This window comes from Bos grunniens, chromosome 2 (assembly GCF_055505025.1).
Source record: "Bos grunniens cultivar Pamir isolate PY7600 chromosome 2, Bosgru_T2T1.0, whole genome shotgun sequence".
Taxonomy (NCBI): Eukaryota; Metazoa; Chordata; class Mammalia; order Artiodactyla; family Bovidae; genus Bos; species Bos grunniens.
The window spans coordinates 102,211,194-102,237,755 of NC_141166.1; the positions used below are offsets into that span (position 1 = coordinate 102,211,194).

The following is a 26,562-nucleotide window of genomic DNA, read 5'->3' on the forward strand; positions in this document are numbered from 1 at the left end:
AGTTGTCAACAAGTTAAAAAAAGGAAGTTCCATCTTTATGTGCCCACTAGGTACCAGGCAGTGGTGTTTTGATAACCCTCCCTCCTCCTCTTCTCTTGGTTGCCTCCATAGCCTCAATTTATAGCATTTTCCATTTTTCATGGCTGCTTTCACATCATTGAAATGTTTTCACTGAATACAGAGTTAGGAAGAGACATGCCCAACTAGTTCTGGCAAATTGATATAAGCCAGTTTCAGCACACCATTGCTGTCAGGTTATATGTGGTGAAGTCATGGGCTTCATCTAAGATATCCCATAAAATTTTTAAAAAGAGAAGTGTGGTTTCTATATGTAGTATAGGTATATGTTTCTTCATGAGCAATGAATAAAGCATTTAATGAATAAAGTGTTCATTAAGCAATGAATATTTAAAGAAATAAAAATTCTGTTTACTTCCTGATAAAAACAAGTTATATGTCTCTGGACCCTCTCTGTGCTTGTGCCTCCCTTCACAAGGCATGCTATCTATGTTTCACTTAGCAATACATATCCCATCTTCCTCAAAGTTATCTCTCCTCTGAGCTAGTTTTTAAAATTTCTAGCCAACTTCAGCATAAAATTCTATAAAAATGAGTTTGAATTTGTTGTCATTTATTTATTCAACACTTACTGAGCTTTTAATGTGCCAGGTACTGGGAATGAGAACATGATTGTACAGACCTTATTACTGCCTCTAGAGCCTATCATAGGCATTATATACCTGATTATACAATTATTTAACTGAATTTTTGAAAAATGTTATAAGGAAATATAAGGTGCTCATAGAATATATGGGCTTCCCCAGTGGCTCAGTGGTAAAGAGTACACCTACAATGCAGGGGAGGCAGGAGATGCAAGTTAGATCCCTGGGTTGGAAAGATCCCCTAGAGGAGGGCATGGAAACCCACTCCAGTATTCTTGGCAGGAAAATCCCATGGACAGAGAAGCCTGGCAGGCTACAGTCTGTGGGATCTCAAAGAGTCAGACACAACTGAAGCAACAGCACCCACACAGGCATGCAGGCATAGAATGTATACTGGTGATGGTATGTGATAAAATTAGACAGATTTGATACATATGATTACATGGTGGCATAAAAGGAAAAAAACCACAAGCTTTCTTATAGAAAGCAGTAGAGAAAAAAACAAAAGCTTTCTCTAAGTCTTTTTTGTATCACATGTGCCAATGTCCCAGAAGTCAAAATAAGTTACATGGCCAAGCCAGGATTCAAGGATTAGAAGAACAGATTCTACTATTTGATGGGAGAATCTCCTAAAATATTGTTGCCATTAAAAAAAAAAATCTGCAACATTATTTCCTATTTGTAAACTTCTGTGTAGAAATGTTACAAGTGTTTTCCCTCTTTGCTTTCAGATGTTTTAATTTTTTAATTCCTTCAGTTTCACAGTTTGAATTCCATCAACTGTCTTCATGGAAATCTTTTTTTCTTCAAAAAGTCTTCAGTTTTTCCAGGCAACCCTTCTGTCTTTAATTACCACAATTCTTAGAATGAGCCACTTTCTACATATACATATGTCTTTCAGATTAATACAAGTCTAAATCTGGAAACTTTTGCAGTTTTACCTTTTTGCTCATATCCTACCAATTTCCCTGAAGCAAAGCATCAAGGCTGTTCAGAAATCATAATTTAGTTAAAATGAGGTTGAGGAGATGGGGAGCACAACCTTGTCTTTTGCATTCGTTTTTTTAAAGTATCCCAGAACATATGTTGATCTCTTTTCCTTATAAAATAAAATAGCAAAACATAAATATTTGAAAATAATAGTGAAACTGAAAGGTTTTGTAATTACAAAAATGCGTGCTCTATCTCACCTTACTTTTCTCCTGCTGTTAACATGCACCTCACATTATTCCCCAAAAGTGTTCTTCTATTTTTGTGCGATTTATCTTGTTTTTCTAGATTTCCCACTCCTCCATTTCCCATTCCCTAGTTTAATACTCAAGTCCTTTTCCATGAAACTTTCCTTGATTGCTCAGGTTACCTTTGATTTCACTCTCTTGTGAACTCCTACAGCATTTACTGCTTGATACAACACAAGAATATTAGCTTTAATAAAGGGTTTTTTTCTACTTTTTATTTGTTTCATTGATTGCTATTTGCTTTTCTGGCATTTGATTTTTGAACAATTGGATGACTGTCTTTTTTTTTTAAGTGCAGGGATCATATCCTATAAGCATTTCTTATTATTCCTGTTTCTTGACTGATTTTGACTAGATTCCCTTTGAGCACCCTAAACATCCAACATCAGGCTGTCTTAGAATCTATCGAGATGAGAAATTCTCTTTTTTTTTTCTTAGAAAATACATGTTATTAGGATTCATTCATTTATTCAAGAAATATTGAGGCTTATATCTTCCAAGATAAAAGCTAACATTGATGTCTCAAGGTACAAAGTAATTTAGTTGTTATGTTTTGATAACAACTATCAAAAACTTGATAAATACAATCAAGATAGTATTATAAACTTATAAGAAATATTATATTTTAAAATATTCCACAGTATCTTCTAAACTAGTAAACCTCAAACTGTGATTTCTTTGATGAACAACTTTAGCACTTTCAAGATTTTTATTTTCTGTATAGAACAGTCACAGTCACGTGGTCTTTTGTTTTGTAATCATTACATATACGGTCCTAGCGTCAGGTAACTATGACCAGCATTGGTGTGACTTTTTAATTCTTTCAGCAAAATAGCAGGAGAAACAACAGTGCAGTAAGTAGCCTAATAGTATCTCTTTGCAATGTACACACACACACCCACTCAACACCCTCCTGGTTTCTTTTCTTGCTCTCTATAGCTCTAATCTCAGAAGAGAATTTCTGTTGGACTTACAGCTCTTTGATATGTTAGGATAAATGATGGCTTGTTGTGTTTTCTGACTCTGTTAGAGTACCCATGGAATTAAAGATCACATGCTTATTCAGCTTAATGTACTTGACCTTTTCCCATGATTGGCATGTCTAAATAAGTGGCTGTAGCAACTCAGTAATTATGCACCAGCTGTGTTATATATTCGACTTCATTTCACGGAAAAAACACACAGTTCTCTTCAAGAGCAGATAGCTTGACCCCTTTCCTGCCAGCTAAATAAAGCAGAGTAGTTAATTAGTATTATTATGAATCGTAGTAGGATTCCTTTCCATCCCCAAATGCATCTCTTTTCTCAAAGCATTTTGTAAACACTCAGTATACTATGACCACAGACACATAAAGTGTTGTTTCACTACTGGTATTTCCTACATAATGAAAATATTTACAATAATTCTGGACCTGCTCAATAAGATAGTTCCCCACAATATAAGGGTCAGAAATCCAGGATTTGTTAACAAGATTTGTGTTCAGAAAGCAGTATTACCTTTAATGAACCCTTTGTTTTTCTAATGGGGAAACTATTTTTCCTCAGCTGACATACAAGTAAATTTCAAATGAATTCTTGTGTTCAGTGCTTATTTCTTTTAATAGCAGTGTTGCATTCTCACTTCTTTAAAATATATTCATATCTAAATTTTTATTAAATTGGGTTTCTTAACATTATGTAAAATTAATTCTTATTGACCATTTTGATGAATTTAAGAAATGCTCATTTGAAACAGTTCCTTTTTTTTAAATTTTATTTTATTTTTAAACTTTACAATATTGTATTAGTTTTGCCAAATATCGAAATGAATCCGAATAAAATTCTGGACTTTATAATAAAATAAAAATTGTTCTGTATCTAATCTTGAAAAATAAGTCTAGTCATGTTTAATAAGGCATTTCAGAACCATGTCATTTATCACTAAGTTTCTTGAATTCTTTATCTTCTAATATTAAAATTTGAATATAATATTGTAGGAAAATTTTATGATAACATTAACCTGGAAATGTTACTTGTATATGTTTTTCTACAGAGTCTAAGGTGTTTCTCTAATTTCTTAGGCCAGGCTTTATATAGTTAGGATTAGAAAAGTTGGCAATATATCGAAAAGCTGGAAGACAATGAAGTAAGACAGAAAATTTGTCTTCATCTTTCTTTAAGCCATTGAGAGTGAGTAACATGAAGAGGGGAGGGAACTAACCCGTGTCTACCAGGTGATAGGCAACATGTTCAGTATTTTATACCAGTTATATTATCTCATATAATTTTTGTAGAAAATCTCCTAAATCTATTGATAAATTTTTAATACATATATTATTTAATTCATCCTAAAATCAAGCACAACGTTTCTGTATCAAAGGAGGACTATTATTATTTAACAGCAGTAACCACATTTGTTCTTCACACCCTATTCTTCCCCTTCAGCATAATGAGATGAGAACCAGATGGTAATATGCATAGAAGGGGAGCCCCAAAATTATGAATCTGGAAATTTATATAGGAACTACTATATAACAGTCTTTTTCCATCTTGAGAGGCAGATAAATCTTTTCTACCTTATGTAAACAAATCTCAGGGAAGATAAGGGGAAGGTCCCCAGTTTAAACCCTTTGGAATACAAACCAGTAGCTCTGGAACTTTTATTATCTTTTGAAATCTAAACATATAAATATGGGAGATAAGTGTCTATATCTCTTTGAAGGTCTCTATCTTTTACAGTTCAGTTCAGTCGCTCAGTCCTGTCCAACTCTTTGCGACCCCATGAATGCAGAACGCCAGGCCTCCCTGTCCATCACCATCTCCCGGAGTTCACTCAAACTCATGTCCATCGAGTCGGTGATGCCATCCAGCCATCTCATCCTCTGTCGTCCCCTTCTCCTCCTGCCCCCAATCCCTCCCAGCATCAGAGTCTTTTTCAATGAGTCAACTCCTTGCCATGAGGTGGCCAAAGTATTGGAGTTTCAGCTTCAGCATCAGTCCTTCCAAAGAACACCCAGGGCTGATCTCCTTTAGAATGGACTGGTTGGATCTCCTCGCAGTCCAAGGGACTCTCAAGAGTCTTCTCCAATACCACAGTTCAAAAGCATCAATTCTTCGGTGCTCAGCTTTCTTCACAGTCCAACTCTCACATTCATACATGACTACAGGAAAAACCAAAGCCTTGACTAGACAGACCCTTTGTTGGCAAAGTAATGTCTCTGCTTTTCAATATGCTATCTAGGTTGGTCATAACTTTTCTTCCAAGGAGTAAGCATCTTTTAATTTCATGGCTGCAGTCACCATCTGCAGTGATTTTGGAGCCCAAAAAATAAAGTCTGACACTGTTTCCACTGTTTCCCCATCTATTTGCCATGAAGTGATGTGACCAGGTGCCATGATCTTAGTTCTCTGAATGTTGAGCTTTAAGCCAACTTTTTCACTCTCCTCTTTCACTTTCATCAAGAGGCTTTTTAGTTCCTCTTCACTTTCTGCCATAAGAGTGGTATCATCTGCATATCTGAGGTTATTGATATTTCTCCCAGCAATCTTGATTCCAGCTTGTGCTTCTTCCAGTCCAGCATTTCTCATGATGTACTCTGCATAGAAGTTAAATAAGCAGAGTGACAATATACAGGCTTGACGTACTCCTTTTGCTATTTGGAACCAGTCTGTTATTCCATGTCCAGTTCTAACTGTTGCTTCCTGACCTGTACATAGGTTTCTCAAGAGGCAGGTCAGGTGGTCTGGTATTCCCATCTCTTTCAGAATTCTCCACAGTTTATTGTCATCCACACAATCAAAGGCTTTGGCATAGTCAATAAAGCAGAAATAGATGTTCTTCGGGAACTCTCTTGCTTTTTCCATGATCCAGCAGATGTTGGCAATTTGATTTCTGGTTCCTCCACCTTTTCTAAAACCAGCTTGAACATCTGGAAGTTCATGGTTCACGTATTGCTGAAGCCTGGCTTGGAGAATTTTGAGCATTACTTTCGTAGCATGTGAGATGAGTGCAATTGTGCAGTAGTTCGAGCATTCTTTGGCATTTCCTTCCTTGGGAATTGGAATGAAAACTGACCTTTTCCAGTCCTGTGGCCACTGCTGAGTTTTCCAAATTTGCTGGCATATTGAGTGCAGCACTTCCACAGCATCATCTTTCAGGATTTGAAATAGCTCAACTGATTTCCATCACCTCCACTGGCTTTGTTCATAGTGATACTTTCTAAGGCCCACTTGACTTCACATTCCAGGATGTCTGGCTCTAGGTGAGTGATCATACCATCGTGATTATCTGGGTCTTGAAGATCCTTTTTGTACAGTTCTTCTGTGTATTCTTGCTACCTCTTCTTAATATCTTCTTGCTTCTGTTAGGTCCATACCATTTCTGTCTTTTATCGAGCCCATCTTTGCATGAAAAGTTCCCTTGGTATCTCTAGTTTTCTTCAAGAGATCTCTAGTCTTTCCCATTCAGTTGTTTTCCTGTATTTCTTTGCATTGATCGCTGAGGAAAGCTTTCTTATCTCTTCTTGCTATTCTTTGGAACTCTGCATTCAGATGCTTATATCTTTCCTTTTCTCCTTTGCTTTTCACTTCTCTTCTTTTCACAGCTATTTGTAAGGCCTCCCCAGACAGCCATTTTGCTTTTTTGCATTTCTTTTCCATGGGGATGGTCTTGATCCCTGTCTCCTGTACAATGTCACGAACCTCAGTCCATAGTTCATCAGGCACTCTGTCTATCAGATCTAGGCCCTTAAATCTATTTCTCACTTCCACTGTATAATCATAAGGGATTTGATTTAGGTCATACCTGAATGGTCTATCTTTTTAGGCAATCTTTAACTTCCAAAGTTTACCCTGTAACCTAGGTTTCAGTTTATTTGGTGTATAATTCTCTAACCATACAGACAATATTTTCTCTATTTCATAGCCATAAATTGTGGCAATTTCAGTATCATTGCACTGAAATTTGTGGCCATTAGCTTTGTTTCTATTCTTGTTTTTTAGTGTGTTTAGTAGCATAATGCATCATTATGTCTGTTATCTATGTATTTTACTAAAAATATCATCTCTATGAAAAGATTTATATGTGCAATAGAAATTTTTTAAGCAGAAACTATCGAGCACCATTCTAGATACTTGGGATACATCAGTGATCAAATTAGAGATCCCTGCTCTTCTGAAATTTAAAAACTTTCAGAAGAAACTAGAAATTCAACACTAAACATTTATTATGCTTATGTAAATAACTTAGTATAGAAAGTTCCTGGTGGCAGTGAGGATGCCAAGGAAGCCAGTGTGGCTGGAGTGGAGTGACAGGGAAATCAGCAGGGGAGGCGATGGAAGAGCTGACAGGAATGGGGAAATCTCAGGGGACATGCGGATCTCAGAGGGCCTCATAGAGCATTAGAGAAACCTTGGCCTTTTCTCTGAGTGAAACAGGTTAGCAGAAGATTTAGCTGAGGAATGACATAATCTAACCTGCCTTTTAAGAGAGCTACATTAGCTGCTGCATTTAGAACAGATTGTAGGGGTTAAAGGTAGATTCAAGAAGACCTGTCTGGAGGCTAATGCAGTAATTCAGGTTGGGTGTCATGTGGCCTGACCAGAGCAGTGAAATTAAATAATAAGCAGACAAAATTTGGATATATTTTGAAAGTTGTCCCAACACTTTTTCCGATAGGTTTGGTTGTAAGCTTAAGAAGAGAGGTCAAAAATGATTCCAAAGTTTTTGTTCTTCTGAGCAACTTGAAAAATGTTTAGTCATCAACTGAGATAGACAAGATTTTGGGGGAACAGTTTATTTGGGGAGTTGTGTTGGGATAGATTAGGAGTTTAGTCATGAACATGTTGATCTTGAGATGTCTTTTAGACATGCAGTGGAGGTATCAGGTAAGCAGTTGGATATGCTTGTTTGGAGTTTGGGAAAGAAGTTTGAGCTGGAGATAGAAAATTGGGAGCTGCTCACATAAAGGTTGTATTAGGGGCAGATTGAGGCTTTGTGTGACCTTAAGCTTAAGCAATTTTGAGGATTCTCTAAGAGAAAGAATTCAGAATTTGAATTCAGATTACATACAAAGGTGAATATTATTTATAATGAGAAAAATCATAACACTTATTTGGAAACTGATAAGCAGTGCAAAATCATAACATTTGGAGAAATGGCATATTTTTAAAAACTGCCTGACATACCTCTGCTCAATGGACATGAGTTTGAGCAAACTCTGAGAGAGAGTGATAGGAAAGCCTGGCATGCTGTAGTTCATGGAGTTGCAAAGAGTCGGACATGGCTTAGTGACTGAACAACAGCAACAACACACATCTGTAATACTTTTCTTCCAACATTCTTGAACTTTAATGTCAAAGATTTTAAAACATTATTTTCTGTTGAGAATATGGAAAGTTAAATCAGTCTTTATTATGATTAATTAAAATTTAATTTTTACTAGTGATAGTCTAGAAAGATTTCTTTCATCTTTACAACTTACTTACAATTTTATGAAAATTTTCAGGGTTGTCTTAAAGTTTAAAACTTCTATGAAGCTTCTTGCATATATAACCTGAAAGATGTGGAAGAATTTTCCAAAGACTAACTCTGACTCTGTGCAATTGAATCCATGCTTCTTTTCCACTGCCCACATGCTTCCAATACTAGGCAGATTATGATACCTCTTGATATTATGGCACCATTTCAGCCCTGAACATTCGTGTCACAATGTAGCACAATGAGTATAGGCCACTGGAAATTATTCCTACTTTAGGATAGTCAGGATAGCTAACTAATAATTTACTCATATCTGGAAGTGATTGTGAATCACATAAACATGTTCCTTTAAACCCAACCTAAATGTATCTCCAACTCTATTTCCTCTTGTTATTGTTGTTTAGTTGCTAAGTCATGTCCAGCTCTTTTTGTAGCCCCATGGACTGCAGCCTGCCAGGCTCCTCTGTCTGTGGGATTTTCCAAGCAAGAATACTGGAGTGGGTTGCTATATCCCTCTCCTGGGGATCTTCCCTACTAGGAATTGAACCTGTGCCTCTTGCATTGGCATATGGATTCTTTACCACTGAGCCACCAGGGATGCTCCTATTTCCTCTTAGTTTCCCCAAAATGTTTCCAGATACACAATGCCCCCCCAGTATGAAGGTGTTTTATATTTACAAACTTTCCTAAAATATATGACCGTGAGAACATAATTCTTTAAAAAATTAAAAGACTACTTTTCAGAGCAGTTTAAGGTCTGGGGAGATTATACAGAAAATACAGAGTTCCCATATGCTCTTTCTCTCCCCTGCACACAGTTTTCCTATTATTAACATTTTGCATTAGAAAGTGAAGTCGCTCAGTCGTGTCTGACTCTTTGTGACCCTATGGACTATAGCCTATCAGGCTCCTCTGTCCATGGGATTTTCCAGGCAAGAGTGCTGGAGTGGATTGCCATTTTCTTCTCCAGGGGATCTTTCTGACCCAGGAATCGAACCCAGGTCTCCTGCATTGCAGGCAGACGCTTTACTGTCTGAGCCACCAGGGAAGCCCCAACATTTGTCACAAATGATAAAGCAATATCAATAGATTATTATTAACTAAACCCCATAGTTGACATTTGGATTTACTCTTTGTTTTGTATATTTCTGTGGGTTTTGGCAAGTGTACAATATTACGTATACATCATTACAGTATCATCCAGGATACTGTCACTTCTGTAAAAATGCCTGATACCCCACCTCTTCATCCCTAATCCCGCTCCCTGAACCCCTGGAATCCCTGACATTTTTAGCTGTCTCTGTGGTTTTACCATTTCCAGAATGTCATATACAGGTTAGCATATTAGAGTATGTTGCCTTTTCACTGACTTCTTTCACTCAGCAATATGAATCTTAGTTTCCTCTGTGTCTTTGTTGTTGTTGATACTCCATTGCATGGATGTAACACAGTTTGTTTATTCATTCATCTAGTAAAGGACATCTTGGTTGTTTCCCGGTTTTTGATGATTATAGATAAAGCTGCTATAACAATTTGTGTGCATGCTTTTGCATGGGCATTAGTTTTCAACTCATAGTGTCAAATGGCTAGTGAATAAATTAGCACTTAGATTAGGATCTAGACACAGACCTTACACCTTTCACAAAAATTAACACCAAATGGATCATTTACCTAAATGTAAAAAAAGTTATATAACTTCTAGAAGATAACATAGGAGAAAATCTAGGTGACCTTGAGCTTGGAGGTGACTTCTTATATGCAACAACAAAAAGCACAATCCATGAAAAAATTTCGATAAATTAGACTTCTTTAGAATGAAAACTCCTACTCTGTGAAAAACACTGTTACGGGATTGAAAAGACAACTGCAGACAGGAGAATACACTTGCAGAAGATAACTGATAAAGGACTGTTACCCCAAATATACAAAAAAACTCTTAAAATTCAACAATAAGAAAATAACCCAATTACAAAATAGGAAAGGATCTGAAGAGAAATCTCAGCAGAGAAGATATATAGATGGTAAATAACATATAAAAAGATGCTCAACATCATATGTCATTAGGGAATTGCAAGTTAAAGCAATTAGATACCATTACAGTACTCTTGCCTGGAAAATCCCATGGATGGAGGAGCCTGGTGGGCTGCAGTCCATGGGGTCGCTAAGAGTCGGACACGACTGAGCGACTTCACTTTCACGTCTCACTTTCACGCATTGGAGAAGGAAATGGCAACCCACTCCAGCGTTCTTGCCTGGAGAATCCCAGGGATGGGGGAGCCTGGTGGGCTACCGTCTATGGGGTCGCACAGAGTAGGACACGACTGAAGCGACTTAGCAGCAGCAGCAGCAGCACACATCTATTAGAATGGCTAAAATCCAAAGCATTGGCATCATCAAATGTTGGCAAGGATGTGGTGCAACAGGATCTCTCATTCTTTGCTCATTGGAATGCAAAATGGTACAACTACTTTGGAAGATAGTCTGATAGTTTCTAACGAAGGTAAGCCTAAGCTTACCATATAATCCATCAATTACACTAGTAGTGAAAAACCCAAATGAGTCTTCTTTTTAACCAGCTCTGTAGGATTCTGTGTCAGGAAATTCCTTCAGAGTGTTCTTTCTTTTCTGACCTAAAGACATTAGGTCAGCTCTGTGTCTTGGCATCCTCTTTTTATCTGGACATATTTGGATATAGTTTCAGATTGTTTATTTCAGCCTTGACTTGGCAACTTCTTAGGATGTTACTTCTGGAAATTGCCCATGATATTCACATTCTACAAACAAAGGCAATATTCATTACCCTCAACCACGCCCTGTGGACTGGCCGGTCGGGTCCACGATTCTCCTTATATTTGTCTGTCTGGTAATCAGTTCAGTTCAGTTCAGTTTCTCAGTCGTGTCCAACTCTTTGTGACCCCATGGACTGTCTGGTAATGGCTTTCTTCATTAACAATTGTTAGGAGAAGGCAGTGGCAACCCACTCCAGTACTCTTGCCTGGAAAATCCCATGGACGGAGGAGCCTGGTAGGCTGCAGTCCATGGGATCACAAAGAGTCAGACACGACTGAGTGACTTCACTTTCACTTTTCACTTTCATGCACTGGAGAAGGAAATGGCAGCCAACTCCAGGGTTCTTGCCTGGAGAATCCCAGGGATGGCGGAGTCCGGTAGGCTGCTGTCTATGGGGTTGCACAGAGTCGGACACGACTGAAGTGACTTGGCAGCAGCAGCAGAAACCTTTACAACCTTTAAGGCTTAGCTCTAGGAAATAGTCACTGTCTAAACTTACAACTTTTATTCATTTCCCTATCCACTGGAACTGCTCTCAAGAAAGTTACAGATAAACATTAATTTCCAAATGTAATAGCTAATTTTTAGTCAATTTTGTTTGACTCCTTTATAGCATATAAGGTGGTAACTCTCACCTTCTTAAAACTCTTTTTCTTTGGTTTCTTTTAAAATTTTTAAAATTGTGAGCTGAAGCATACATATGGAAAAGTGCACAAAGCTTATGTAGAAAGTTTAACAAATATTTTTAAAGCAAAAACTTCTATCATGAAAGAACATTTTTAGCACCCAGAAGCTTTTCCTGTGGTAAGAAGCAAGTGTTTAATCTCCCATGTTTAATTTAATTGGAAATTCACTCTTCATTTTTTTTATTGTTTCTTAAGTCTTTGATTTTTTTCTGTAACTCTTTAGTGTTAGTTTTATGCAAGTCTCAATCTTTGTTGCTTTTAGTGTTAGTTTTATGCAAGTCTCAATCTTTGTTGCTTTATACCTTCTCCATGGTTAATAGCCTTCAACTTACTAGCGTAGAGGATTACAATGTAGTGATGGCCAAGTAATTCAAAATTATTAATGTTAAATGCCAACGTTTGTGACTTATTTTAAATATTTAACTTTATGGTATGTCCTGTTATCTTGTAAGGTAAGTTCTCCTTCCTAGAGCTTCCTCAAAAGGTTTTTGTTATTTTCCTTTTAATTAATTCATTAAAATTTTATTTTTATATGTTTTAAAGGTTACAGTCCATTTACAGTTATTACAAAATATTGGCTATATTCCCTGTGTTGTCCAATATATCTTTTAGCCTATCTTATGTCCAATAGTTTGTAGCTTCCACTCCCTCTCTTCTATATTCCCCCACCATTGGTAACTGCTAGTTTGTTCTCTATATCTGTGAATCTGCTTCTTTTTTCATTGTATTCACTAGTTTATTGTATTTTAGTTTCCACATATAAGAGATATCTTACAGTATTTGTCTTTCTCTGTCTGACTTATTTCACTTAGCACAATGCCTTCCAGATCCATCCATGTTGTTGCAAATGGCAAAATTTCATTCTTTTTTTAATGGCTAAGTAGTATTTAATTGTGTGTGTGTGTATACATACACATACACAGGGCATCCCTGATGGCTCTGCAATAAGAAATTAACCTGTAATATAGGAGATGCATGTGAGGAGTCTTTGATCCCTTAGTCGGGAAGATCCCCTGGAGGAGGGCATGGAAACCCACTCCAGTATTCTTACTTGGAGAATCCCATGGACAGAGGAGCCTAGCAGGCTACAGTCCATAGGGTTGAAAAGAATTGGACATGACTGAAGTGACTGAACACACACACACACAGATATATGTCACACCTTTATCCATTCATCTGCTGATGGATACAGGTTGCTTTCATATCTTGGCAATTGTAAATAATGCTGGTTATTTTTCTTTAAAGTTTTTCTGAGTATATTTTAGATTGTTCCACTTCTGTTAAAATAATGATGTTGGAAATTTTCAATTTTTTCAGTATATAGATTAAATCATGTCTTTTTGAGGGGGTGGGTTCACATCTTCAAATTGATTCTAATATGTACATTCAGAGCAATATACCATACTTGTGAATGCTAGTTTTTTATATAAATTGGAGAAGGCTGAAACCAGCTGATTTGTAAGAATAAAATAATGTCTTATGTGTATTTGCATCCCTGACACCCATCACAATACCATTCAGTAAGTTGTTCATTTCAGTAAACATTTGCTAGGCATCTGTTACATGCTAGGCACTGTGTCAGGTGACAAAGATACTGACACATGGACCATCCCCAGACAAGATTCCTAAGAAAACTACTTATAAGTAAACAACTACAATCAAGTGCTTTGATGTATATGATTAAGCACCAGAGAATCCTAAGGGGAAAAACGGCCATGTATATTTAGACTGAGGGAGTATGAAAAGTTTCATACATGGCATAATCCTTGAACTAAGACGTGGGAGATGAGTTAGGCATTCATCAGGAAAGACAGATATTTCATACAATTGGAAGAACAGTACCAACATTAAGTGAAAGAGAGACTTGAGAACACCTGGCAATTTAGGAATAAAAGGATACATGCTGCCTTATCGTGTGTGTGGCAGAGTGGAAGCCTAGAGAAATAGGCAGATGTCAACTATTGTTTGGCTTTATAGATACTAAAAGCTTTATCCTTTAGGCAACAGAAAGCAATCAATGAGTCTAAAACAGGGGAGTAATGTAGTCAGATTTGCATTTTGGGAAAAAATGGCATCAGTATTCAGAATGGGACAAGATTGGAATTAGAGAAGAACATGCTATGGAGAATGCTCTAATAGTCCTGGTGAGAGATGAGGGTCCAAATTAAGACAGTGACACCAGAGATATTGAAGAGAGAATGAATTAATGAGATGTAAAAGAGGACCTGGTTACAAACTGGATGTGCTTTGAGATGACTGGACAGAGCTTGCATTTACTGAGATAGGTGTTGGATACATGATACTTGGGAGACAAAGTAAAGGATGAGTCCCATGGAATTTAACATGCCTATGGGCAGGATGTCTAGGTGAATATGTCTAATAGATTGTTATATAAGTCTACAGTGTAAGAGAGAATTGGTGTCAAATCCTGGGGATCCCAATCTTGAATGAATAAATAGAAGGAGAGCCAGAAAAGGAAACTAATTTGAGCAAAAAAAGAAAAATAAAGGAGGAGGATGACCTAGAGAAAGTTAAATCATAGAGAAGAGAATGGTCAATAGTATCAAGTGCCACAGATAGAAACAGCAGAGCCTAAAAATTTCACAGGATTTGACATTACTAGGATCTTGGTGAAATCTGTTTTAATTAGAGATAATGATCGTTTCACACACCTAACTGTGAAGGGAAGTGAACTGGTAAAATAACTGGTTAGTTAAGTGCAGGGAGAAAATAGAACAAAATTTTTTTAATGAAAAAAATATAAATTATGGGGAATAGACACAGGGGATTATTGTGATAGTTAATAAAATAATGGTGGTTATAAAATACTGTATAACCAAATACTTAGTAGTGTAGATGTTTGATAGACCTATGTACCAAAGTACAGTGCTAAGCTGCAAGCTTATCACATCATAAATACTCAAGAACCACTTGATGGATTGAATTGTATTGGGTTTCCAATAACAAGTAAATAATCATCTTCTGTGCCTTGGAATAACTCAGAGTTTAATTTGTGTATTTACTTCTGATAAAGGTCATCGGACACTATTTATCGGCGTTCATGTGCCCCTGGGAGGAAGAAAAAGCCATCGACGTCACAGGCATCGTGGTCATAAACACAGAAAGAGAGACAGAGAGAGAGATTCAGGACTAGAGGATGGAAGGGAGTCACCTTCCTTTGGTAAGAATCTTCCTCTTTGTTTTAATTAAATTTATCATTGTAATATTATACTTGTTTAGACAATCCATAATTAGCAGTAATGCTTCATGCTTATAAAATTGTTTATACGTTTATAAAAGATGTTGGGCAGATTGGGGAAAAGTGGGAGAGAGAATGTTTCATCTTTTTCTCTTGTGCATCTGTTTTGTGAAGGTGAGAATTAGATTTGTGATTGAGGAAATACACTTAAGTAGTAGAATTTATTGTATTAATTCTTAATAATTTATACAAATAATAGTGCTTGCTCTAAGTAGTTTGAAAATCCAGACAGAAATGTCTTTATCAAGTTCCCATTTAAACTACTGTTGATGCTCTCCAAATTTCACTGTTAAGATGTGAAATTTCTATTTTAAATGTTATTCCTTTGAAAGTATACAGTTGACCTTTGAACAATACAGATTTGAAGTTAGAGTGTCTACTTGTACATGAATTTTTTTTTCAATAGTAAATACCACAGCACTACATTGTTCGTGGTTGGTTGAATCCATGGATATGGAACCAGATATGAGTGACCATAAATTATATATGAATTTTCAACTGGGAGGAAGGTCAGTTCCCCTAATTCTCACATTGTTCATGGGTCAACTGTATACAGAATATCAAAGCCCAGTGATATGGAAGTTACTAACAATTCCTGAGTGCCATGAGAGTCTGTGTATATGACATAATTAAGAACTTGACTTTCAGTTGTCTGACCGTCCCACTTCCTATGACCTCCTTCACTGCACCTTGTTCACTTACTCAGCTGTGGTCACGTCATGCCTCCTCTGAAGTCACTAATGCATTCATTTTGCTCTCTGACCACAGCTTCTCTCATTTGCTTGTTCAACTACTTGGCCTCTCTCCTTTTTTTCTATCCATGTTACATTTATTTCCTTATCCTACTCTGATTTCATGGCCAATTTTAGTAGTACTTTTGCTAATATTCCAAATTACCTTAGGTTCCCTGTTTTAGTTTTATCCATACTTTCACCTCTACCTTAAAAACCATATTTATGTTGGGGTTCCTCCATGTGCCTACTTCCCCTGGTAGGCATGCTCTGCAAGTTGTAGTCATTCAACAGGCAGATTGTAGCAATTTAAATTCATTACGCAAGTGGGAATTCCCCAGTGGCCCAGTGGTTAGAACTCAGCGCTTTCACTGCCAAGCTGGGTTTGATCCATGGTCAGCACAGGTGTGCAAAAAAAAAAAAAAAAAAAAAAATGTTAGTAACCATGAACCTTCAACACTTTCTCCCAATTCTATTGCATTTTTTCAATTTTTGTAATAATTATTTTTCAATCTCCTTCCTTCTCTAACACCTCCTTTTTCACAGTCACTTAGCAGCCGCTTTCTACTTCAAAAGGAAAATATGTCACCAGAAAGAATTCACTCACTTTCCCTCCCATATAAACATAAACATATACCTATATCTGCAACTATGTTTTTTCCAATTTAACAATATGGGAGTTTTCAATTATGTTTATTTCCTATTCCCTCCCACCTGGAAATTTACACAATTTATAATCTAGTTGATTTCTTCTTCTCAACTGGATTATTCTTGTCATCTATCCTTCCAACTTCCTCAAACCCACATTCCCCCGTCAGATTGTATTCAAATATGAGGTTAAGTTAGCATATTAAGTTTAGGGTAACAATTTTACTTTTAATACTCTATAGGCACTGCTTTATTCAATACCTGGTTTTGCTAAGTGTTGCAGAGAAGTTTTTAGTCTCTATATTTTTTCATTTTTTAAATTTATTTATTTTAAGCTTGAATGCTTATACATAGTTTTTTTTTTTTTTGCATTCTCTTATTTAAGAAAACTTGCTAAGATAGGCCTAATGGTGAATATATTAAAACGCCTTTACAGTCTGCACACACTGATGTATTCCATTTAGAGAACATTTTCTTGTCTTTTTTGATTTTGTTCCACTTACTTTGGTCTCTTCTTTGTGAATTATTAATACATCTGCATCTTGGATTTATGATATCTGCTCTTTGTCCTTTTTTTGTAGCTTGAAGTTAGTCTCTCATTATTCATTTGATTATCTGCAGTATCAGTTCTGCATTTTACTACTTCTATTAGGGGTTTTGATTTTGCTGTTGTATTTTTGGTTTTCTTGAGTTAATTTCTTATCTCATGAGATTTTTCTTTACATTTCCTCCTGTCCTTTCCTAGATTTTGGTTTTCCTGCTTGATGAGCTTCCCCGGTGGCTCAGATAGTAAAGAATCTGCCTGGAATGCAGGAAACGCAGGTTTGATCCTTGGATTGGGAAGATCCCCTGGATAAGGGAATGGCAACCCACAGCAGTATTCTTTTTAAAGAAAAAAAAAATTATTTTAGCTTTGGCTGCACTGGGTCTTCCTTGCTTTGTGGCCTTTCTCTGATTGAGTCAGTGAGGGCTACTCTTCGCTGTGGCTCACAGGCTTAATTGCTCTGCAGCATGTGGAATCTTCCTGGAGCAGGGATCTGACGCGTGTCCCAGCGGAGTTGGCAGGCGTATTCTTAACCACTGGACCATCAGGGAAGTCCCCGCCCCAATATTCCTGCCTGGAGAATCCCATGGACAGAGGAGCCTGACAGGCTACAGTCCATGGGGTTGCAAAGCGTGAAACACCACTGAACGACGAACACTTTTCTTGCTTGAGAGCCTGTGTTTTTAGTCCTTTGATGGTCTCCGTTATTTCTGGACATTTTCTTTTGATTCTGAAGCAGATAATTTTCAGAGGTATGATCTTCTTTTGGACCATCAAGATTATTTGACTTTCTATTGATTTGTAGTATTTTTACAGGCTCCCAGATTTTTTACTTGGCAAAGATATCCATACTATATATGTCCAGCTTTATCCTAAGAGTGCTTACAAAGACAGTGCCCTCAGCGTGCTGTTTGTCTCCATTGTTGTGTATAGTTATGGGCATTAAAATTCCCCAGATATATTGTACTTATGTCAAAGGTAGATTGATTGATAGTGGGGAGTATATAAAGAAAAATACTCTGAGTCTCCTACACTAGCATGTTGGAAGGATGGTCATCTCTGAATTAGTGGGCAGAGAGTGGAGGTATGAAAGTGTCTCCCACATTTTTAGGGTTTTTTGTTTCATGAAGTGGGGTCTGGGAGTATGATAAAGACAAAGGTGGGTAGATTTCTCTTTTTCCAGCTCCATCTGTGTAGTTAGGAGAGGCTCCCTCGTAAACTCTAAGAATGGAATATCTGTTGGGATTAGCTTTCATGGATACTTTGAGTTTTCATTCTCTTCTAATATTGGAGGGAATATATTCACATTATCTTAGAAGTGATTATTAAGCAAACAAAAATAAGCTTGTTCCCTCTGCTTCTGTCGTTTTATTCTTTTTTGCTCTTAGTTGGATACATTAGGTCAGTTTTTCTAGAACAGTGGCTCTCACCTTTAAAACCCAGGAATTTTAAAAACATTTTGATGGCCAAACCCCATACTGATCAGAATCTCTGTGGGTGGGGCATAGGTATTTTTAAAAGTACCTTAGATGATTCAAAGCCAAGATTGAGATCCACTGTTCTAGATACTTTGCTATTCAAAGTGTGGTTCATGAGCCAGCAATATTAGCATCACATCTGAGCTTAGAAATTCAGAATCTGATACCCATTCCTAGACCTATTGAATAGGAATCCATGCATTAATGGCAACCTTAGGTAATTTATATGCCATTTAAAATTAGACAGACTCTAGAATATTGCTTGTCAAATCTTGTTACATGTTAGAGTCACATAAAGAGCTCTTAAAAAATATTGATGCTCAAAGACTTTTATTTACTTAATTTTGGGTGTTTCTCTAGGCACTGGTATTTTTAAAAAAGTACCCAGGTGATTTAATATCCAGCAAGGATCAAGAGCCATTGATCTTAAGAGAGTCCTGCCTCTTTATTTGGTGAAACTTGGCAATAAGTCAGGTGAGCCAGAGTCTCTCTCTGTTGTGTCAGCCACTGTTTTTGGATGCCACCTATTCCTTCCTCCCCCAACCATCTGAGTATCTTTATTGATATTGAGACCTAAGATGTGTTTTATGAGGGACAAATGTTTGGCACTCTGGTGATCTCTAAGCAGTAGAACTTCCTAGATTTCACTTTTTTTTTTTTTTCAATTTCTTCAGGACTAATAATCTGCTTTTATTCCTATCCCACAGTCAGTTTAAATGCCTTGATAATTTAGTACTCAGCTACATGCTAAGACTGAAACCATGTTATGAACACCATTCCCTTGATTTGGGCTTTGATAGTCAGCATAGTGTGAATATATGTGATTACTATTCTGAAAGCTTCAAAGAAAATTTCTGACTACTTAAGAAATATTTATTTTACTTGGAAAGATTTCCAAGAAATTCATTTGAATGCATGCCTACAAGTGCTTTAAAATGGTTAAAAATTCAGCTTCCAAAGAGGTATGGGTTAGAGGAGGAGTGTGAGGAAGCATCAGGTTCCTCTGTGGGCTTCCAGAGGTTTTATATTGTAAATTGGAGTGTGTGTCTATGGAGACGTGGAATAATTTGGACTCATATTTCTGGAGCAAGGATCAATTTAACAAAAAGATTTTAGTGTAAATGTTTGAATTTTGGCACTCTAAAAATTTTGTTTCTCTAGTGTATGAAAAACATCCAGAATGTTTTATATTATATGACCCTGTCACATAAAGCGATGCTGTTAGGAACTTGATTGTGTTAGTGCTGCATCCAGGGAAAACTGAGCAGGCCTTACTGAAGCCGAAGAGCCTGCTCAAGTCACAGGCCTGGGATAGCTGGGTCTAGTCCACCAGGGCCCATGGTTGGAATGTGATTTCTAGGTGAGTCCAAGGACAGACCCAGCTTCTGGCTGTGCAGTAATGGTGGTGGTAAAACTTTGATTATACAGAAAACTTTTTTTTTTCCATTTTTCCTTCTTTTTTATATTCTACTTTTATCTTATTTTTACAAACCCTTGTGTTGAGGGCTGACTTTCAATAGATCGCAGCGAGGGAGCTGCTCTGCTATGAACGAAACCCCGACCCAGAAGCAGGTCATCTACGAATGGTTTAGCACCCGGTTGCCCATGAACATGGGGTGCCTGACGAGTGAGGGGGCAGTCGCCTTTCTGGCCATGCCCTACAGAAAACTTGATTCTTGAAGTTAAATTCAACCTACTTTTGTTACTGCACTTAAACACAATTGTTTGTACAAAAATGTGATGACTAATTGATTCTTCTTCATACTGTAATTGATTTTTCTTCAATTTCCTGATGACAGAAAACTGCTAAAACTTTATATCTTGTTACTTTTAATGTCATCTTTCATTCACCTAATATAATTAAAAATTATATTTTCAACTGGTAACATGGATGAATTGTTTAAAAATAAGTTTGAAGCGTAAGCTTGAAGTCAGTGAAAATATAAAAGATACTGAGGGAAATTCAGAACACTGTAATGTTAATTTGCTCCTCAGCCTCCCAACAAAGAATATAACAGGATATGTACATTATAATTAGTTAATGTATAAGCACTGGAAATGAATACTAAAGATATATACTTTATTAAATGCTTATTTAAAATATGGTACTCAAAGGTACTATGTGAATTAACACAACTGGAATTAGGCTTGGGATTTTTCTTTTCTTAGATGTTAAATTGTATACATGCTTTAGGAAAAATGAAGCAAATACAGAAAAAGTCTAAGTTCAAATCTGTTTATTGATGGCAATGGCTTTCTGTTCCTATTTAATTTGCAGCTGGCTGATAGATGAGAATATCAATTAGTTTTTTTAAAATATTTTTAATAAAGTATAACACAAATATTTATAAATGTTAAAACAGAAATGCAAGTGTACAACTCAATAGTTTATCACAGAGAAACATCTGTGTAACCGTTAATTTAGCTAGTGCTCCAGAAACCCACTTTGTCCTCACTCCCAGTTACTACTCTCTCCCTTCTCCCCAAAAGGATCTCTAGTCTGTCTTCTTACATTGGGTGTCCTGCCTGTTTTTGAATTTTTTATAAATGAAGTCATACAGGAGGTATATGTGTCTTGATCAGTTGCTCAACAGTGTGTTAGTGGGATTCAAAACGTTTTTGACTGTAGCTTTGGTTTATTCATTTTTATTATGGCTTAGTGTTCATTCATTTGTCATGCATTCTACTATTTATGGACATTTAGATCATTTAATTTTTGGAGATACTATGTAGAATGGTGCCGTGAACACATGTCTCTTGGCTCTTGGTACATATATGCATTTCTCATACCTAAGAATTAAATTATTTATTACTGAGTCATAGGATATGTGCATTTCAATTTTAGTAGATGATACCAGTTTCCAAAGTAGGGTGCATGTCTATACTTTCACCAGTAAAGTGTGAGAGCATTTGTTGTTTACATTCTAACTAACAGCTGACAATTTCATTCTATTAACATTAACCATCTGATCAGGGGCATAATGGTATGTCATTGTCTTAATTTGCATTTCTTGATTACCAGTGAGGTTATGTAACAGCATTTGCCTTTTGGCCATTTGGATAGTCTCTTCAATGAAGTGCCTATTCAAGTATTATGCTTGTTTTTTTTTTTTTTTTTTTTTTTTTTCTGTTTGATTTGTGGAAGTTCTTTACATATTATGGATATAAGCCTTTTGTTTTCACATTTCAATTATCTTCCCACACTTGTGGCTTATACTTTCATTCTTTTAATGATATTGTTTGATGTATCTGCAGATTCCAGAAGAGGCTACTAAGAGGCTGAGACCCTTATTCACTAGCATAGTTTTCTATATTTTGTAATTTATTTCCATTATAATTTTACTAAATACAGAGACAAATCCTTATCTTAATCTATTAGAGCCTTAGCTATAGTTTGTATTACAATGATCTATGGACAGAGGAGCCTGGCGGGCTATATAGTCCCTGAGGTTGCAAAGAGTCGGACATGACTGAGCATGCAGGTCAGGATTTTTCAGTGGCTATCTTAAAAATAAATAAAATAGCTATCAACATAGAAAAATAATTATGCTTAGAAATTTTTTTCTGATATTGATATTACTATAATTTACATGATTTATGTCATATAATTTTAAGTTGAACAGACATTTAAAAGGTCATTGAATAACATTTTGAACATTTGCTGTGTTGAAACATAATCTGAATTTCTTTTTAAGACATTAAAAATATGGTGATAGGATGATCATAAAAAGATTTTTGTGAGCATAATATAATATCTGTAAAATCATTTCTACTTTGAAGAATGAAAAGCCAGATACAAGAAGTTCTATTTATTTAAAACCCAAATAAAATATCTTTTGTCTAAGAATAAATTATCCCACTTTTAAAATGATTTTCTATGCTGTTATCATCGTGTCTTTGAGAAGTCTTTTAAATATATGATACCCTACCTCAGACTTTCCAAACCTCTTTATTCATAACTGTGAGGTCCTTATTTCTTCATATTATTTCATGGCTCTGTTGTGATGAGTGATCCTCATGCTTTACTAGGGGAAACACTAAGAAGTCTTAAACATAAGGTTCCTGCACATAGTAGAGTTAGGGAGATTGGGTACATGGTAAATAGTACAGATCCCCAGATTACTGCTACAGAATACACTGAAATAAGCCATTGAAAACAGTGATGAGAGAAATTGTTTCAAAAGCATGAGAAACAATGCCAGTGTTGAGGCATGGCTGCTCTGGACTGTGATAAGTGAGTTAGCAGTTAAAACAGGCTGTTGTGAGATACAAAACCGCTATGTCTTGTCACATGGGTAGGTCTAATAGAAAAATATAATTGATTTCTTAGTGTAACTCTAAAATTGCCATTTTTTCTCTTTTTTTATAGCTATTTGAAACTCTGATTTAAGTTTTTTTTTTGGTCCAGAGCAACCAGTCATAAAGGTAACAGGCTGTCTTGACTCTGATATTGGGTTTAGTATTTATCACCCAGATATTATGCTTTTAGTAAAAATATAATATTAGCATCTTATTTCAGATAAACTAAATCATAAATGTATCTGCTACACTGTAATTTCCTGAAGGACATTCATGGGAATTCAGCAGCCTCATTTCAAAATCAACATTCATATTACATCTAGGAAATTGGCATCTCTTTTGAAGTAGTTAAGCTGGAGACTTGTCTATTGACTTAATTCTTATTCATTTTGCTGTAAAATTTAGTTAACAAATTTCTTAAAATATTTGGTAATAAAAACAAATCTTACATATTAGCATTCTAAATGAGAAATGTTTTGCTAATGCCTGAAGCAGATAAACTATGTAAATGTAGCTTCTTTTTCCTTTTCTTATAATTTCTTGAATATATGTCATTATATATATGATACAGTGGTGCATATTGGTGGGAACAATTGAACAGTTTGAAAACTGAGGTGCCCTACATTTTAAACCTTTATTTTTTAGAACAGTTTTAGGTTTACATAAAAATTCCCAGGAAGGTACAAAGAATTCCCGTATACTCATTGCTCCCACTCCTTGTGTCCCCTACTACTAATATTGCTCACCAAAATGGTACATTTTTACCAAGGATGAACGTGTGTGGACACATCATAATCATGTCCAAAGCCATAGTTTACCTTAGGGCTCACTTTGGTGTTGTATATCTATGGGATTGAACAAATGTATAATCAGATCAGATCAGATCAGTCGCTCAGTCGTGTCCGACTGTTTGCGACCCCATGAATCGCAGCACGCCAGGCCTCCCTGTCCATCACCAACTCCCGGAGTTCACTCAGACTCACGTCCATCGAGTCAGTGATGCCATCCAGCCATCTCATCCTCTGTTGTTCCCTTCTCCTCCTGCCCCTAATCCCTCCCAGCATCAGAGTCTTTTCCAGTGAGTCAACTCTTCTCATGAGGTGGCCAAAGTACTGGAGTTTCAGCTTTAGCATCATTCCTTCCAAAGAAATCCCAGGGCTGATCTCCTTCAGAATGGACCGGTTGGATCTCCTTGCAGTCCAAGGGACTGTCAAGAGTCTTCTCCAACACCACAGTTCAAAAGCATCAATTCTTCGGCGCTCAGCCTTCTTCACAGTCCAACTCTCACATCCATACATGACCACAGGAAAAACCATAGCCTTGACTAGATGAACCTTTGTTGGCAAAGTAATGTCTCTGCTTTTGAATATGCTATCTAGGTTGGTCATAACTTTCCTTCCAAGGAGTAAGCGTCTTTTAATTTCATGGCTGCAGTCACCATCTGCAGTGATTTTGGAGCCCAGAAAAATAAAGTCTGACACCGTTTCCACTGTTTCCCCATCTATTTCCCATGAAATGGTGGGACCGGATGCCATATATCTGTCATTTTAATATCATAGAGAATGTTTTAATGCCCTAAAAATCGTCTGTATTCAGTCCTTTCATCCCACTCCCACTTCCAATAACCACTGACCTTTTTACTCTCACTGTAGTTTTCCAGAATGTCACATAGTTGAAATCATACAGAATGTAGCCTTTTCAGATTAGGTTCTTTAACCAACTAATACACATGTAAGATTCCTCCATGTCTTTTCATAGCTTAGTATCTCATTTAACTTTAGCATTGAATAATATTTTGTTGTCTATATGAGTTATAACATATTTATCCATTCACCTACTGAAGGACATCTTGCTTTCTTCCAAGTTTTGGCAATTATGAATAAAGCTGCTATAAACATCCGTGTATAAAGTTTCTTTGGTAGGGATACGTTTCAACTCCTTTGGGTAAATACCAAGTAGAGCAATTACTGGATCATGTAGTAAAAGTATGGTTAGTTTTGTAAGAAGCTAAGTCATCTTCCAAAGTGGCCATAAGATTTTACATTTCCAGCAGCAGTGAATGAGAGTTTCTGTTGCTTCACATCCTTTCAGGGATTTGGTGTGGTTAGAATTCTGGATTGGGGGCATTTTAATATGTGCATAATGTTATCTTGTTCTGAATTTCCCTGATAACATGACGTGGAGCATTTTTTCACATATTTATTTCCCATCTGTATATCTTTTTTGGTGACTTACCCATTAAAATTGTTGACCTGTTTTTTAAAAACAAGTTGTTGATTTTATTCAGTTCAGTTCAGTCGTGTCCAACTCTTTGCGACCCCATGAACTGCAGCATGCCAGGCCTCCCAGTCTATCACCGACTCCTGAAGTTTACTCAAACTCATGTCCATTGAATAGGTGAGGCCATCCAACCGTCTCATCCTCTGTCGTCCCCTTCTCCTCCTGCCTTCAATCTTTCCCAGCATCAGGGTCTTTTCCAATGAGTCCGTTCTTCACATCAGGTGGCCAAAGTATTGGAGTTTCAGCTTAAGCATCAGTCCTTCCAATGAACATTCAGGACTGATTTCCTTTAGGATGGACTGGTTGGATCTCCTTGCAGTCCAAGGGACTCTCATATTGGTTTTATTAATGTTGAGTATTAAGAGGTCTTTGTGTATTTTGGATAATGGTCCTTTATTAGATGTGCCTTTTTCAAGTCTGTAGCTTGTCTTCCAATTTTTTTGACATTGTCTTTCGTTCATGGATAGTTATCTTTGGACTGTATCTAAAAAGGCATCACCATACTCAGGTCATCTATGTTTTCTCCTATGTTATCTTCTGAGGGTTTTATATGTTTGTGTTTTACATGTAGATATATGATCCATTTTGGGGACTTCCAGGTGGTGCAGTGGTAAAGAATCCAGCTGCCAATGCAGGAGGCTCAAGAGATGTGGGTTTGATCTTTGGGTGGGGAAGATCCCCTGGAGGAGGAAATGGCAACCCACTCCACTCTCACCTGGAAAATCCCATGCACAGAGGAGCCTGGTGGGCTAAAGTCCCTGCGGTTGCAAAAGAGTCAGATATGATTGAGCACACACAAACTCACACACACGATCCATTTTGAGTTTATTTTGGAAAAGTGTTGTAAGGTCTGTGTCTAAATCAGTGTTTTTGCATGTGGATGTCCATTTGTTGAAGAAACTTTACTACCCTGGCTCCTTTGTCAAAAATCAGATGACTATATTTACGGAATTCTATAGTTGGGCTCTTTATTCTGTTTCATTGATCTATTTGTCTGTTCTTCTGCCATTATCACACTGTCCTGATTGTTGTAGCTCTATAGTAAGTCTTGAAGTTGTGGAATGTCAGTCTTCTAACTTTGTACTACTCCTTCAATGTTTTGTTGGCTATTCTGGGTCTTCTGCCTTTACCTTTCCATATAAACTTTAGAATCAGTTTGTTGATATCCATAAAATAAATTGACGGGATTTTGATTGGGATTGTATTAAATCTACAGATCAAGTTGGGAAGAACTGTCATCCTGTTCTTCCATAATGTCTCATCCATTAATACTGAGTCTTCTTATCCATGACATGGATGTTCTAGCTCTTTCATTATGTTCATTGCATTTTCAGACTGAGTGATGTGTGTCCTTTTGAGTAGTTTATTGCTTAGACATAAAGAGATATTATATGAAAATGCTTGATCCGTAGAAGATATTGATACTTTTAAAAATCTGACTTTTTACCTTGTCTTATAGTCTCACCATAGCCAACCACTTTATAATTAGC

The 26,562-nt window shown here is 36.7% G+C and overlaps 1 protein-coding gene across 4 annotated transcripts in view; it reads left to right on the forward strand.

Moving 5' to 3' along the window:
- The window catches only part of SLC4A10 (solute carrier family 4 member 10), a 343,004-nt gene that overhangs the window by 150,000 nt on the left and 166,442 nt on the right, over window positions 1–26,562 (forward strand). For all 4 annotated transcript variants that reach the window (XM_086369819.1, XM_086369812.1, XM_086369792.1 and 1 more), the window contains exon 3: window positions 14,868–15,014. In XM_086369819.1, coding sequence (XP_086225945.1) covers window positions 14,868–15,014 — 147 coding nt within the window. The remainder of the gene's footprint in view (window positions 1–14,867; window positions 15,015–26,562) is intronic.